The sequence below is a fragment of the Calypte anna genome, chromosome 14 (genome assembly GCF_003957555.1).
Source record: "Calypte anna isolate BGI_N300 chromosome 14, bCalAnn1_v1.p, whole genome shotgun sequence".
Lineage (NCBI taxonomy): Eukaryota > Metazoa > Chordata > Aves > Apodiformes > Trochilidae > Calypte > Calypte anna.
The window spans coordinates 12,328,788-12,344,412 of record NC_044260.1 but is presented as its reverse complement, the minus strand read 5'-3'; the positions used below and the strand labels follow the sequence as shown (position 1 = coordinate 12,344,412).

The 15,625-nt window shown below is 48.8% G+C and overlaps 1 protein-coding gene across 3 annotated transcripts in view; it reads left to right on the top strand.

Annotated features, from left to right (window-relative positions):
- The first annotated feature begins 593 nt into the window (after positions 1-593).
- The window catches only part of PIGQ (phosphatidylinositol glycan anchor biosynthesis class Q), a 37,409-nt gene continuing 22,377 nt past the window's right edge, over positions 594-15,625 (top strand). The window contains exons 1-4 of one of the 3 annotated variants that reach the window (XM_030459766.1): positions 594-660; positions 4,126-4,820; positions 9,903-10,034; positions 11,203-11,323. In XM_030459766.1, the coding sequence (XP_030315626.1) occupies positions 4,153-4,820; positions 9,903-10,034; positions 11,203-11,323 (921 nt within the window). In that variant the 5' untranslated portion in view covers positions 594-660; positions 4,126-4,152. Of the gene's footprint in view, positions 661-777; positions 894-4,125; positions 4,821-9,902; positions 10,035-11,202; positions 11,324-15,625 lie in introns of those variants that run through there. The other 2 variants (XM_030459765.1, XM_030459767.1) reach the window with 2 other exon arrangements.

Genomic DNA, 15,625 nt, shown 5'->3' with positions numbered 1-15,625 from the left:
GCATTCTCCTCTCCTGCCCCAGCCTCCTGCTCAGGCTCAGCCCTGCACAGCTCCGCTGCCCCTCTCCGTCCCAGAGCCCAATCAGCACCTCCCACCGAACCCCAACGAACCCTGGGACCCTGGAGCCATCGCCCACCCCCAGACCCGTTTCTTTGCGGAGAGAGACAGCCCCGGGAGGGATCCCGGCAGCAGGGAGCGAGGCTGCGGGGTTTGCAGGACAAGGATGAGCCCATCCCAACGCATTCATTCTTGGCGTCAGTTCCCTCCCAAAAAATCAATCTTCGCTTTATTTCCAATTTTGTGGCACCCGACAAAAACCAATAAACAAACCCTTTTCTCTAGCCCACCTCCGGGGGGAATGCACTCCCACCTCCCCAGCACCTCGGACCCTCTCAGGTTGCCCTGGGGTGACAATGTCCATGGGCATCTGCCAGGGATGGGGACAACGGGGTCCCGTGAAGAAAGGCCCTTGGACCTTGGCGATGGGGACAATGGGGACACCTAAGGAAAAGTGAGCCCCTGCCTTGGCCCGGGTGCCAGCAGGCTGAGGGCTGGGCAGGCTGGAGCTCCTTATCGGGCAGCTCAGCCCCGCCGCCTCCCTCCCTGCCGGCTCCGGGAAGGCGCTGGGGCGAGCGGCGGAGGGGCGAGCAGCGCTGCCGGGTAAGGCGGGGCAGACCCCGGCCCAGGAGCTGCTCCGGGCCCCTTTCCGTGGCCATAAAAACCAAGGCGGGGAGGGGAGGGGAGCGTGGAGGGCGGGTGAGGAGACGCGGGGCAGCCCGGAACGCGAGAGGGCGGTTGCCGGGGCCGACCGGGCCTTTCACGGTGCACATCCCGGCACCGGCGGCGTCTCCGAGCAACCGGTCCCGGAAGCGGGCGGCGAGGCGGAGCGGGCGGTAGGAAGGGCGGCGGGGGACGAGGGGGCCCGATCCGGGGTTTGACCCCCGGCCTCGCCTCACCGGCGGCCTCAGGCTGGGCTGGGGGGTCCTGTGGGTGCTGTAGGGGCGGCCCGAGGGATGGGGGGGTTGGTTAAATTGCCGTAGCTTTGATCCAGGGGTGTTGGGTAGGAGGAGGCGTCACCTCGCTGCTGCCTTCCAGCTTACTGTGCCCTAAGATCGCATTGAAAACCGGACGAGTTAGGAGCCGGTGGGATTTGCAGGGATTTGCTCTGCTCTGTAGTTCTGAGTCTCCCGGCCTGGTGGTCCTGAGGCTGTGGCTGCCCCATCCCTGGCAGTGTCTCAGCCCAGGTTGGATGGGGCTTGGAGCAACCTGGGCTGTGGGAGGTGTCCCTGCCTGTGCAGGGGATGATTTTTAAGGTCCCTTCCAACCAAATCCCTTCCAACCCAAACCATTCTGTGATTCTAAGACCTGGAGAGGCTGAGGGAGCTGGGGGTGTTGAGGCTGGAGAAGAGGAGGCTCAGGAGAGACCTCATCACTCTCTACAACTCCCTGAAAGGAGGTTGGAGCCAGGAGGGGTTGGGCTCTTTTCCCAGATGACTTTCAACAAGACAAGAGGGCAGGGTCTCAAGTTGTGCCAGGGGAGGTTTAGGTTGGAGATGAGAAAGAATTTCTTTACAGAGAGAGTGATCAGGCATTGGAATGGGCTGCCCAGGGAAGTAGTGGATTCTCCGTGTCTGGAGATATTTAAAAAGAGACTGGATGTGGCACTCAGTGCCATGGGCTGGGAACTGCAGCAGTAGTGGATCAAGGGTTGGACTTGATGATCTCTGAGGTCCCTTCCAACCCAGCCAGTTCTATGATTCTATGATTCTATGCTCAGCACCCCTGGGCATGGCTGGTGGCAAAAGGGCAGCCCAGGTGGTGAGACCAAGGCCATGTCTTGCTCTTCACCTTGTTTTTCTGTCTAAAGTTCTGAGGAATGGGACCTGGGATCCTTCCTTCATTTGCTGGTTGAACTGATGCATTTTAAGTGGTGTCCATTGCTGGTTTTGCTGCACCCAAGATCTTTGTGTTAATGCTGTGTGGCATCTCAGGGGAGATCCAGCTTTCCAGCAGGAATGGGCATATCTGGAAGACTTTGGGCTCTTTAGGAGCCCAGCATACTGGCTGCTGTTAAAATTAGCAGCAGTGAAACAGTTGACTGTGACATTTAAAATGTCAACTTTAGTTTTCAGACAGCCTATTGACAGGAGTAAAGGAGGATGCACAACCACGGGTGGGTTTGGGAATACCAGCTTTGCTGCCTGAGTTTCCAGGCTGGCTCCCTGATTCCTCCTGCTCATTGGCTGCTTTTCAATTATTGGGATATATTCTAGAGCCTGAAAACTTGGTCCTCTGGTCAGGAATGGAGGAAAAGTCCCTCTGTAGCCTCCAAATTTAGCCTTGGGCTGGAGGATCTGTGGGGCAGTGAGGGATGCACTGCCTGCTCCCAGCAGCTTAGTGCCAACAAACCCCTCACCAGCACCCTCCCATCTGTGCAAGGGGAAGGCTTGGAGTGTGCTTTGCAGTTTTGCAGTGAAAAGGAAAATTCAGTCCCAGGGAAAAAAACCCAAAAAACCAGACCAAAAACCAAACCCAAAACAACCCCTACATTTTTCTTTGTAACGCATCAGCCGTGGTGCTTTTCCTGTCTGGGGAGTGAGCTGTGCAGTAGGGAAACTTCACCTTGCTGCCTGGAGGGCTTGGGAACTCATCCATGAGCAGAGATTTCCTCCTGCTGTGCTGGGCAGGGCTGTGGGGTCGGCAGCAGCTTCACCTCTCACCTCTGCTGCTTCCCCAGAGCCTCCTCCTCCCCGTAGCAAATAGATCCTCCGGCTCCGTTGTCCCAGATTTGAAAAAAACCCCAGCAAAACAGCCAAACCTCCAGGTTCTGCATCCTCTCCACACGTTCCAAACACAGCCCCTGCTCCTCTTTCCAGCTGACTGGTCCCTGGCAGAGGAGGCAGCCCCGGGGCCCTGCAGACTTTCCACATCCCTCACAAAGCACTGAAGGACGGGAAAGGACAACAGGCGCCGGGTGCTCTGCGCCAGCACCCTCCTTACTGCAATTATATTTCTGTTAGAAACCTCCACCTTATTTAAAGAGACATTGTCAACTGCCTCCCAGCTCCTTTCTGTAGAAGCCTTACAGAGCCACTGAGGTGTTTACTTAATGACATGAAGAAAAAACATCGTGGATAAAGAACACAGACACAGCAGAGATGATGCTTCGCCTTCTCTAGGGTCTTGTAACTAATCCTGCTCACAGGAGAGGGACTGTTTGCAAAGGCCTGGAGGGATAGGATGTGGGGCATTGGTTTTAAATTAGAGTAGATTTAGACTGGGTGTTAGGAACAAGTTCTGGACCATGAGGGCAGTGGAACAATGGCACAGGTTACCCAGGGAGGTTGTTGAGGCTTCATCCCTGGAGATGTTCAAGGTGAGGCTTGAGGAGGCTCTGAGCACCCTGATGTGGTTGAGGGTGTCCCTGCTGACTGCAGGGGGTTGGACTGGATGAGCTTTAGAGGTCCCTTCCAACCCAAATAATTCAGTGATTCCATTCTAATAATTAAAACTACTACATAAGCTCCCAATCACTGTAGTCCCTTTTGACAAAATTACTGTCTCTGTTTCCAGATGAAGGGTGACGAGGAGCTGAGTGATCTCACCAAGGTTGCTCAGGTAGTTTGTTGGAGAGCACAGGTCTGGGTTCCTGGATGATAAAGGAGCCTCTGAAATTCTGTGGCTTTCTGGCATAAACCAGTGTCTGATTGTTGGTAATAGGAGGAAGTATTCCCCAGGGGCATCACAGTGTGCTGCTGGGTAGTCCCTTCTCTAGGCAGTGCTCCAGCACATCCCATGTCAGATACAAGGCAGGATGGATTGCTGATCTTGGCTGCTCTGACAGGCTGTGCTTATCAGTTACCATCATGAAAGGCTGCTCCAGGACTGGGAGAAGAGCTTTGCTGGGAAGCTCCAAGCTCACCATCCTTCATATCAAAGACTGCAGATTATCAGGAGCCTCCAGATATTGCTGATGTGTGTTTATCTCTTGGCTGTCATTATACAAGTGGGTGGACTTAGTATTTTAGAACTTGACTGTGCCTCCTCAGCAATGACTTTGGTCAGCTCAAACCCTCCTTGTGTTTAATCACAATTCTCAAGGTTTATTTCTGTGTTTATTTGCAGCCATACCATTCTTCCAGGACTGGTGCCATGGTACTTAAGGTCTTCTTTCCATCGTGCTGCTCCTCAGCAGAAAGTGGCATTTTGATCGGCCGCTGGCTCTCAGAACAGAACTCAGCTGTTATCCTTGCTGTGGTCCATTTCCCATTTATTCCTGCCCAGGTGAAGCACTATCTCAGTGAAGTCCTTCAGGTGACTAAAGTCAATGTTTCTGTGCTTGGCTCTTGGAGCAACAGCAGAGAGGAGAAAGAAGAAAGTCTGAGCGAGTTCCTGAAGGACCTCGGGACGATATTCCCCCACGAGCCATGGATTCAGATCAGCAAAGAAGGAGACAGCAAATTCTGGAGCTGTTCTACCCTGCAGAAACACTCTAACAACCCTAAGAAGGAAGAAATCATCTTGATTTACTACGACCAACGTCAAGTGATGCTTTCCCATCTCCATCCCCCTCTGGACACCTCGACTGAAGAGGAGGCAAAGGATGCTTCAAAGCTCTCTGCCATCTTTGACACAGTTGCCAGGAGCAAGATACTGTTCATGACTGACCAGTATGATGATGGGCCTATCAAGCTGACCCACTGGCAGTCAGATGGTGTGGAGGCCAGTATCATCATGGAGCTGCTGAAGCAAGCCTCTGTGCCTGCCTGCATGCTGCTCACCTTCCTGCTTTCACTCATCTCTGGGGTCTGCAGGAGCAGGTAAGTGATGCCACCATCACTTGGGGTTTGCAGGGTCATGTAGTTCATCTCGAGGCATTTGCAGGGTTCCTGCTCAACCCCAGTGAGAAATACAGTTGAGACAAAATGTTTTCCTTAATCTGGTACCACTGGACCTCAGGTACCTCTTGGGTACCTTCTCATCTCTGAGCTCACCAATGTGTAAAAGGGCCTTTAGAGGGTACAGCGGGTGACATAATAGGTATGGAAGGTGGAGCAGGGCTCTGGCTGACAGGTCAGTTTACCTCCTGAGGAGCTTCTCTGAGAAGAGGACCTTGCCAGGTGGTCGCAGCTGCAGCACTCACAGTCCAGCAGACTGTGGGCCAAACTGATGGATATTTTGAGGCTGGAAGGGACAGGCCACAGAAGTGTGCTGCACAAGGGCTGACCTGCTGCTGGTAAGAGGCTTTGTTGTAAGAAAAGTGGAGGAAAGGACTACCAGTCCTACCACATCCATGGACCAAGCCAGTATAAAGCACTGTCAGGTTCTGTGGGCAATTAAAGGCAGAGAAACTCCTGGGTGCATCTTCTGTTGCAAACAGACTGCTGCAGAGCCTGGGGAGCTTCACTGAAACCATGAGGCTAAAGGCTTCCTCAGACATGATGACAAGGAACCCATGGCCTACACAAACCCGTGGCAAAATCCCATTGTCACAGCCATAAAAGGGAATAGGATGCTTCAAATGTCTTGTGTGCTTGTACCAAAGAGGAGCTCTGAGCAGATTTGAAGGGGAGAAGCCAGTGCCTGGAGAAACTTCTGCATATAAAGCACAATAACACATCTGGTCAGTCTGCCTTGAGAGCCTGAGCCAGGGAGAGGAGTGGAGCTCAGGTTCTGAGCTGCCAGGGGACACTTTGATTGATGAAATTTGGATTACAGCTACTGCTGTATTCATGGATGAATCTTCTCAAGTACAGCCTGAGGGTATGGGGAATGGAGACTTTTCTTAACAGGTTCCTAGAGTTACAGTAGTGTTGGGAAATTACACTGAAACTTCAAAGGCTGTCTGAACAGTTGGGTTGCACATTTTTGGTACACAAAAGGAAAGGTGTCCAGGTTTGGGCTGCTCTGCTGAAAGCCATTTAGGGTCAAACCCAAACCTGATACAATCAGGGGCCAGTGGTTCCTGGGCCTGCTCTGTAGACACTGACTCTGCACTAATGGTCGTTAAGTCAACAAGTTAATGGTTGTGACCCAAGTCACAACTTTGTGGGTGGGTTGAAGACTTTAAGCCAGCTCTTGAAGGTCCTTTTTCTGTCTGTCCATGGACTGTGTGTGGCTACTAACAAACAGAATGATCCATTTCTGCATCAGCACTTGGTCTCAAGGTCAGGCTTGCTCAGCTTGACTGGTGACCAGGCTTAGGATCAGGTTAAGCCCAAGCCTTGCTCTCCAGAGGGCCACAACGTGGGGAGCTCAAGCTCATCCTGTCAGGGAGGGCACAGATAGCTGCTTCCCAGCCCAGCAGGAGCTGATTCTGATTGCAGCTTTTCCTGAGCCCAGTGTGGATGTTTTGAACCAGAGCAGCAGTCAGCTCTGCACACCAGAATGCATAAACCTGGCTTCAGCTTGTTCTTAACCTTGGGAGGTAGATACAGGTTTTCTTCTACTTTTAGCCACCTGTATTATCAGCTTTATGTTTACTTATCTTACAGGTGTTTTAAACCACCAATCTTAGAGAACAGAGGTTGGTGCCTGGCTTTGTAACACACCTCCTGCTTGACCTTCTCAGGCATTCCCTGTGATTGGGTTCAGTTTAGCGCAGGCTGCGTGGTATGGGCTCCTTTGTGCCAACAGACACAAGGCAGGGAGGGTTCAAGGTGTCACCTTCCAGTCCCCTCCTCCTTGTGCTGGGACAGGATGGTCCCATAAAATATGGGCTACCAGGTTTTTGCTGCTTCTGGTCACAGGACTTCCTTCTTTCCCAGGTTTTTGTGGTTATGGGATAGTCAGCTCTGACAAGTGATGTCCTCCAAGGACAAGTGGAGGCTTGGGGCTTTGGTGGACATGCCTCTGATGGGGTTTGGGGGTTTTTTTGCTGGGGCAGCAGCTTTGGGAAGCTCAGGCAGGGGCTCTGACATCTCCCCGAGTTCTCTGAGCCTCCCAAGTCCTCTCCATCCTGCGTTCAGGCATTTCTTCAGCACCACCTTGTGCTAAGGGGTGGCCATTGCAAATCTCTCTTCAGAGGGATCTGTGTGCCAGGTTTCCGTGGCCACGGAAGGTCTCGAGTGTGCTGCTGGGGCTCATCAGGATGATTTAGTGCTGAGACAAGAAATTCTGTGTGCTCCTTTTCAAGAAGGGCTTTCAGAAGCAGCATGGCCTCTGATTTCTCAAGGGAGGCACCGTGCTTGCTGGTTCTAATAAGGAGCATAAAGACAGCCAGAGGTTCTGCTTAGTGGAGCTTTTATATTTGCATGTGAGCCAGATTGAGGAAGATTGGTTTTCTTCTGGTATTGGAAAACTCTGCTCTCACTCTCAGGAAAAAAAATTAATTGGAAAATCAAGATTTAGTCATGCAGGCTCTGTTAATGCACTGCTAAAATTCCTTGTGTTTTGGGAATACCCCAAAGGCCTCCTGATGCTTAAATAATGCAATGAAACAACATCATGATTTTTTTGTTTGTGTGTCTGCTTGGTTTTATAATTTAGTTGGTTTTCCACTGCACTTTTGAAAATTGTCTGTGTACTGTGTAGCAAACAAGTGGCAGCATTTTAGCTGGGATGCAGAGGGGCAGGAGACCAGGCAAGAAAAATTTCTGCCTTTCTTCCTCAGCACTCCTGGAGATGAGTGTTACCATATCACATCTCACAACTATTGTACTGAGCTTTTTGCAGTATGTTTGTGTTTTTATTTACTTTTAGGTGTTTACTTTTCCAAGGAAGTACATAAGGGGACCAGAGGTTTTCCTCTTAATGTTAAGTGAAAAGAGAATCAGCTGTAGCCCAGACAAGCCCAGACCTCTGATGTGTTTTTAGACCCATCCTGTTCAATTGAGGAGATGTGTTTACCTGTTGGGGTGCTCCTGGGGGTGAGGCTGCTTTGGAAATCCCTCTTGCTTGTGCAGGATGCACCTCAGAGATCTGAGAGCCACGGGGAGTCCTTTCCTTTGACTGGGGTGTCTGGTGGGTGACCCCCAAGCTGCCTCCAGTGTGAGGAGTTATGGAGCAGCAATGGATGGCAAGAGACACACTGGGAGAGGATGGGGACACTGTCAGCCCCGTGAGTGTTCAGCCCAGGGCCCTGGAGCTGTTGCTTTCTGCTTGAACTCTGATGCTCTGGCAGCTCTTGGGCTGATCAGGCATTTTTCACCTTCAGTTCTCTGTACACAGCCACACAGGTAAAGTGTTTCTCCTCCCACTTCCTTTGCATTTCAAGTGCAATTTTCTGCTCTAGCAAAGGTTTGCCACAGTAGAATTTGTAACCAGTGGGCTAGGGTATAATCAGAAGAGAAAACTCATCTGCACTTGTGCCTGGATGAATCTTCAAACCCAGGTCTTGGAGATCAGTGGCCAGTGCAGTCCCCTCTGTGTCTTCCTCCCCTGCACAGCCCTTTCTCCTCTGCTGCTTTAGATCTCACCTCCTGACAAGTCAGCTGGAGCACAGTGCATGTGTTTGTCTCAAAGGTGGGAGGCTGTGATGAAGAGAGAGCTGAGTAACTCAGAGGCCTCAAATTAAGAGTGATTCACTGGGTGTACTTCAAACCCAACGTGGCTGAAATCTGAATGGGGAGGGGGAAGAGGGGGAACTTCAGCTCTCTGGGTTTTCAGCAGGCAGACCTTGCACGGGGAATGGTGGAAAGGGCTCAGGAGGATGGGGATAGCAACCAGAGTGAAACAAGCAGGATTTTCCAAAGCCATACCCTTGCCCTTTGTGTAAAATGTATAAATAGCAGCTGGAGCCCCAGTCTGCCCATCCTGCACACTGTCCTGGTCAGCCCTGGAGCCACTCTGCTGCTGGCCCACAGGCTGAGGTCCTCCAGAAGCACACTCAGTAATGATCCCAACAGCTGGACAGCTTCAAAAGCAAAGCAGGATACCAGGAATAATTTGGAATGAACATGAACTGAAGGAACAGGCCCGTGCTGTAAGAGAGATTAGATGACTAAAAGTTAATTTAGATTCCTGGGCCTGGAATGAGAAACAGTAAAACACTGAGAACAGTGGAACAACCACTGTGCCTGGGAAAGAAGGGATCCAGATTATGTCCACATCAGATTTTATTCCCCACAGCAAACACAGTGCTTGGTGTTGCACTGCTGTGCACTTTGAAACTACACAAATCACCATCATTCCTTTCTTTAGAGGCTGTGTGGTCATGAAAGCAGCTCCCCAAAATTATTGACCATTGTTTAGTACTTTTCTTCTGAGTCATACAAAAAGAACTCTGAATATTTTCTCTCCTACAAGCCTAATGTGGATGTTAAACTTGAAACCCAATTAACTGCTAAATGTCACATTTTTCACACATTGCTGGCCACTCTTGGCAAGACAGTGGAAAGAAGACAGAAATAGAGACCCTGAGAAAGGAGTTTGGAGGTAATAAAGAAAAAAAAAAGAAGAAAAGGAAAAACAAAAGAGGGGAAAAGGGACAGAAACTGCAGGGAGAACCCAGCAGTTATACCAAGCTCACACTAGATAGAGACTTGTGTTCACAGCAGGGGGGTTTGTGGGGCAGTTTCACCATCTTGTGTTCTGCACACAACTGCCCTGACCCCAGCCTGCTGGAGGCTCAGAGCTATGTGCAATTCCAGTGATGTACCCCAAAAACCAAGGTGGAATCAGGGTTGTGTTCTGGCTTCCTTAGAAGAGTGAGATTGGATTTACAGAATGAAAATGAGAGGTTGGGTTGTCTGCTTTAGGTGCCTTAACCTGGAAAGGCTGCCTCTGTTCTGTTAACCTTTAAGAGAATAGATAACATCTCATTCTTTAATGACAATATGTTGACACCATCTCTGGTTGCACAACCTTAGCTTTGCACTGAGTGTTTTGCCTGGAGTTGGTTCACTGTGCAACCTGCTCTGTGGCAAAAGCAAAAGGGGAAATTCCTGGGGTGTTTTCTGCAGGGTGCTGAAGTTTTGGCCTTCATCTTTCTTATGGAGCAAACTCTCAACTTGTGAGCAGCTGGGCCATCGCCTGCAGCACCTTCAGGTCATCAGCAGCAACAAGAAGGCTCAAAACCAGACTCAGCTGATGAGGTATGGAGTACACAGAAAGCCACACACACCTTGGCACTAGAACTCTCTCCTCTGAGGAACCAAACCATGGATCCTCTGCCTGCACAGCACCACAGCCTCCTCACTGCACCATGCCCTGTTGCCTTCCCTGCTAGTTTGCAGATTTTGACTCTGCAATCTGTCCTTTTTAATTATGCTTTTTTCCAGATATATATCTGTTTTTCTTAGCCTGGGGAAGGCACACAGGATATTGCCCATGGAAGGCTTGTCCTGCACTGCTGTGTGGAGTGCTTTGCTCTCAGTACTCCCACCAGCTCATTGCTGCTCTTAACCAAAACCTGAAATCCATGTTCAGCAGCACTTCCCATAAGGACAGGATGGTCTGCCTGCTCCCCTCTTTCACCCCCTCTTTTGGGGAATCTTCCTGACAGTTACTGCAGAGCAGAGACTCCAACAAGCAGTAACAAAGTCAGTGGAATAGAGAGAGCAAACGTGCAGCACAGTGAGTGGGACAGGGAGAGGCAGAGATCTGAGACAGATATTGAATGCCCTGTGGCCATTACACAGTGAGTTGTGTTTCTCTGTGGTTCTCTGATCCTGCAGGAACAGACTCCCAGGGAACACTTGAAACAGATCAGCAGATTTGAACACCAAAAGTAACTGATTGTTTAATCTGATTTCCTGAATAACTCAGGAACTTAATTGAGAACTCAGCATGGAACTGAATTCAGAAACTTTAGCAGTGAGGGGGCAGCTCAGCAGCCCTTCTGGGTGTGTCTGTGTACCCAAAAAGACTATTTTTTTACATCAAAAGTGGTTCAACTCAAGTTTGCCTCTTGGGAAACCCTCTGATCTCAGTGTGGGTGCTCCAAGGGCTGGTGCTCTTAGCATTAGTCAATGCCCCCTGAGTATCTCCATGCATCCTTGTTTGCTGTTCCTCTTTGTATCTTCAATCCCTCTCTTCAGTCCCCTTCCTGAGCAAGGTGGTGTGGTGTGGCAGGCTCTGAGTAGCTCAATGTTTGGCCACAAAAGTAGCAGCACACCCCTGAAAGTCTTTTTGCCTCTTCAGTTAATTTTTCCCTGTGTCCCTGGGACATTAAAGGATGTCAGGAGCTGACAGTTGTCATTGAAACATTAAACGTTGTCCTTCCTCTTCCTGTAACTCTGTTTCTCTTCATCCTGCCTGCAGGAAAGCCAATATCTTTGTCTCTCTGCTGATTGATGTGGCTCTGGGGATACTGCTGATGTCCTGGCTGTACAGAAAGAACCAAATTGGCCACCTTGCTGACACTCTCATCCCTGCAGCTGATGTAAGTCTGCCCAGAGCTGTTTCACTTCCACCTCCTGTGAGTACTGACCAGTTCTTGATGCCTGGGATGGTTGGAAGGAGGCAGTGCCTTACCCACAGTATTGCAGAGGGTCCTGTCTGAAGTCATGCAAATTAGAGCTCCTCAAGAACTGCAGATTCTTCAAATCCAGCCCAGCTCTGCTTTGCATGTGAAGTGAATAGTAATTGGATGTTTACAGGAGGGCTGCTACAGTTCCTAAAGTCACAGCTGTAGCTTGGACAGAGCTCTGCAGCTTCAATTATCCAGCCACAATCTGGAGGCAACAGGCAGCAGCCTCAGGTTTTTGCTATATGGGGTGTTTAGTGAAAAAAAAAAATTAAAAAGCTGTAGCCTGGGTTTAATCTGATAAACTGCTGCAAAGTCAAACTTGAAAAGCAGTGCAGCTGTACTTGTGAAGAGGAATCTCATGGGGAAATCCAAAGGCATTAACTAAGCAGGGTACAAACACTTGAAATCCTGGCTAAGAACTCTGGTGTACAGGTGGTAAACTAGGAAACCTTTCTGTGTCCTGTGATTTTTCTCTAACATAAATCCTCTTGTCCAGTAAGATCCCTCAGTACCAGCCTAAATTCATGAAGAACAAGTGTGTCCTGCTTTTCTGGTGGCTCCTTTTGGGGGCAGTGCTCCAGTGTGACTGTTCAGTGGCAGTAAGGAACATCTGGTGCACTGCAGAGGCTGGAGACCAAACCTCTGATGTGTACTTAGTTCCATTTTAAGAGCTTCTGTGCCTTGGGAGTACATGTGCAGCCACTGCTGAGCGTTGCCATGCAGCTGCACAGCCTGATCCTTTCTCTGCCCACTCTCTCTATTTCTGGGGGAGAAGGTGGATCTTTCCATTGGTTTCTCTCTAGCATCTGGAGAACATCCTCCCTCTGCTTGTCCTCTAGTTTCTTGAGGGAGGGGTTTTATTCTGACAAGAGAATTCCAGCAGCAATTTTTTTTCTCCACTTATCCTGACTTTCTTGGGAAAATCAGTTTTCTCATCTTTTCCTTGATGCTTGGCTGGTGTCTAACCTTTTAACTGCTACAAACCATTGGTCTCTGATCATTCTTGTACATCCTGTGCTTTCAGAACATGTATGGAGTGTCCAGCATAGCTGTGGATGATGATTATTACCATTTTCATAGTCAAACTTCTAAGGATTGCATGTTCTAAGGATTGCCTCAGACACTATGCAGCAGCAGGGGTGGGCTAGAAAGGACCACAGTTCTTGCAGTACTCTTGTTCTTGTATCTGAGGTGTGCAATATTTTTCAAAGAAGTATTTCTAGAAATACTTTTCTAAGTCTTTTCTCTTTTGGATATTTCAGCTGAAGAAGTTGTAAGTTCTCTAGAGCTCTCCCTATGGGATTTCTGTAAGTGCCCAGCTCTCAGAAATCTCTTTTCCTTAACAAGTCTGCAAGGAAGTGGCTTTTGGCTGCATTCCTGATTGCACAGGTGGCTCCAGGAGGGGTTCCATCTGCGTGGTGTCTTTGGCAGATGGATGCTCTCCATGCTCAAGGTGTACCCAGTCCCAGCACCTGTCCTGGGTAGGCTTGCTCATCAGAGTTGCTCCCTTGTTCCTTTTTCAGTAATTTAGCTCAACTGTCACTCAACTTAGGCATCACCCTGTCTCCTGCATGTGCAGACTTCATCACCTTGCTGTGACCAACTTTCCTGTAAGTGTTGGCTCCTCCTCCTCCTCTGGGTGGCCTGGCAGTCAGTCCCTGCCTTTCTTCTCTGCTTCTCCAAGCTTATCACTTCAGGCCACTTGCAACTCTTCTTACTTTCTGCTTTCAAGTGTAGTAGGTTTTGGACTTAAAAGCATTTGGAGGCCTTTTACTTCCTTCAGTGGGCATTGATTTATGTGCTTTATGTGCCTTAAAAAATGCAGATCTGAGTGATCCCAAAATATACCAATGACTTCAGCATGTGGTCTGCAAGCCAGCACCACTTCTTTTCCAGTATGACAGCAAAATCTCCCCGTAGCCATTCAGCAGTAGCTTTCCTTGTTGCTGCTGAGTGTCCATCTGGTCCACATTATTCCCATCACTTGGGCTTCCTCAAGTGCTTCTGTGTTGCCAAGTGCAGTAACTCAAACTTTCCCATGTGCAGAAGGAGTTGTTTTTCCTTCTCTCATGTTCCTTGCTCTTCTGCTTTGGATATCTGCCCCAGGTCTGATGGTGGCATTGACCTTACAGCTCTGCATCTGTCAATAAACAGAACATTAGGTAGATTAGAATGAGATTCTTATGTATTAAAATGTTCTTTATATAAAATGTAACCTTATATTAACCTAGTTTATTTGGTTGATTTTAATATTGTCAAACTAACCTTATATAACATATAAACTTATGGGTTTGATTGATTAATTTTAACACTGACAAAATGGTAGCTCTGCAGGGACTGGATACAGTGCAGATTTTTTTATTTTTCTTTTTCCCCCCCACCCAACATCTCTCAGGAAGGGAGCAGATCCAGGTGGGGTTATTTTGGCTCCCAACAACTGCCAGGGTGCCATGCTCATCCTGCTCCTTGTTCCTTGGCCATCCCTTGTCATCCCCTGATATAATGGTTCTCAAATCAACACTCAGCCAGCAATTGTTGATGGTGCACAAGACATCCCTGCCTGCAGCTCCCACTCTCACAGCTTGATGAGCTGCCTCGTGCTGACTGCAATAACAAGTTGCTTTTGTGCTGTGAGGCAGATGTGATTCAGAGACACCTAGGGAGTAAGTGACGAGTAGCTGTATGCAAGGACAGATTTGTGGAGCAGCCTTTCAAAGCCAAGAATGGAAAATGTGAATAATCCTTTCTCTGTGGGTGCCCTCACAATTTGTACCCTCCTCGTTCCTCTTGATCCCACCAGGCTTGCCAATGGTTGTCTTGTTTTTGCCTTCCACAAGACAAGCCTTGCTTTAAAAAATACCTTCTGCAGAGTTCTGCATTTGTCTGGTTTTAAAATAAGAACAGCATATAAACCATCTTTTTTTTCTCCCCTCCTTCACCTCTTCCATCCTTGCTGATGCCCTTTTTTCTTAAGCTTTAATCTCCTTGAAACAGTTAAATATTTATCATACATCATGCCTCAAAAAATGGCATTGGAGCTTAGAGATATTTGGATTTAAGTTCCTAGTCAGTCCTTTTCTCCATAAACAAAGCAAGTAGAGAGGACACTACCTGGAAAATAGGTGTTTATTCATAAAATAGTCATCTTTGAGCCCCTGATGCCTGCAGCAGACTTGGCTCTGCTCAGGAGGTTTGCACTGAGCTTCCCAGTGCCACCCCCTGTGCTCTGGGTGTCCTTCTCTATCCATGTCACATCAGTGTGAGACCCTCTGCAGATGCAGCCTGGAATGAGGAGTGTGACAGTAAAGCAAATATTTCCACAGTGATCCCATCTGAACCCTGCTAGGTTCAGCCTCCAGCTTGGCAATGTCCCTACACCCCTTCCTGAAACAAACTTCTTCTCTTATTCATTAATACTGCCCACATTCAATATTCATTCCTGCAACAGGAGAATTGGCCTCCCACTCACCTTTTCCTGCTTCCTATTGATCAGTCCTAAAATACCTGGCTGGAAAACACAACCTGCAAGGTTAGGTTTTGCAATGCCTCTCCCAGCTCAGCAGCAGTGAGCACCTTCCCAGAGCTAAATGCCCCTCTCTGACTTCAGTAGCACCTCTGGGACTTGCAGCCTGCAGAAGGATTCAGAGCTGCCAAACAGCCTTGCTGAAGGACTGCTTTCAAGCATTTAAATATTTCATTAAAATCCCCAAATGCTTTTTCTAAGTTACCAGTCCAACACTTTAAATATTAAAACCAGCCTATATATAAAGTAACTAACACTTCTCAGCCACAGGGGGTTCAAATCAGTTCTGACTTGCAGGGAGAGAGAGGGAAAATGGTGATATAAAAAGGCAATTCTTATGGAGAAGTTGAAGATGGAGCCCTTAATTTTGCCACTACACTAAAAGCAAATGTTTAGAAACTCATTTTGCAAGGATCCTGTTGGTTAATAATAAAAGGGAATCATTCCTTGGAAATAATTTCCCCTTCGGGGAATTACCCATGTGAATGGTGGGGAAAGTAGGCTGCAGTGCATCAGCTTTAGGTAGCTTTAGGTCTTCATTCTTCTACACATGGACAATTTCCAGTGCAGATCCCTTGAGTGGATGTGCCTCAGAGTGGGATTTTCAGAGGTCTTTTCCTCAATCTCTCCTCATACAGGACAGTGTAGGAGGTCACTTCTCCCAGGTATGTTCCAACTCTGTTAGCTGGAGG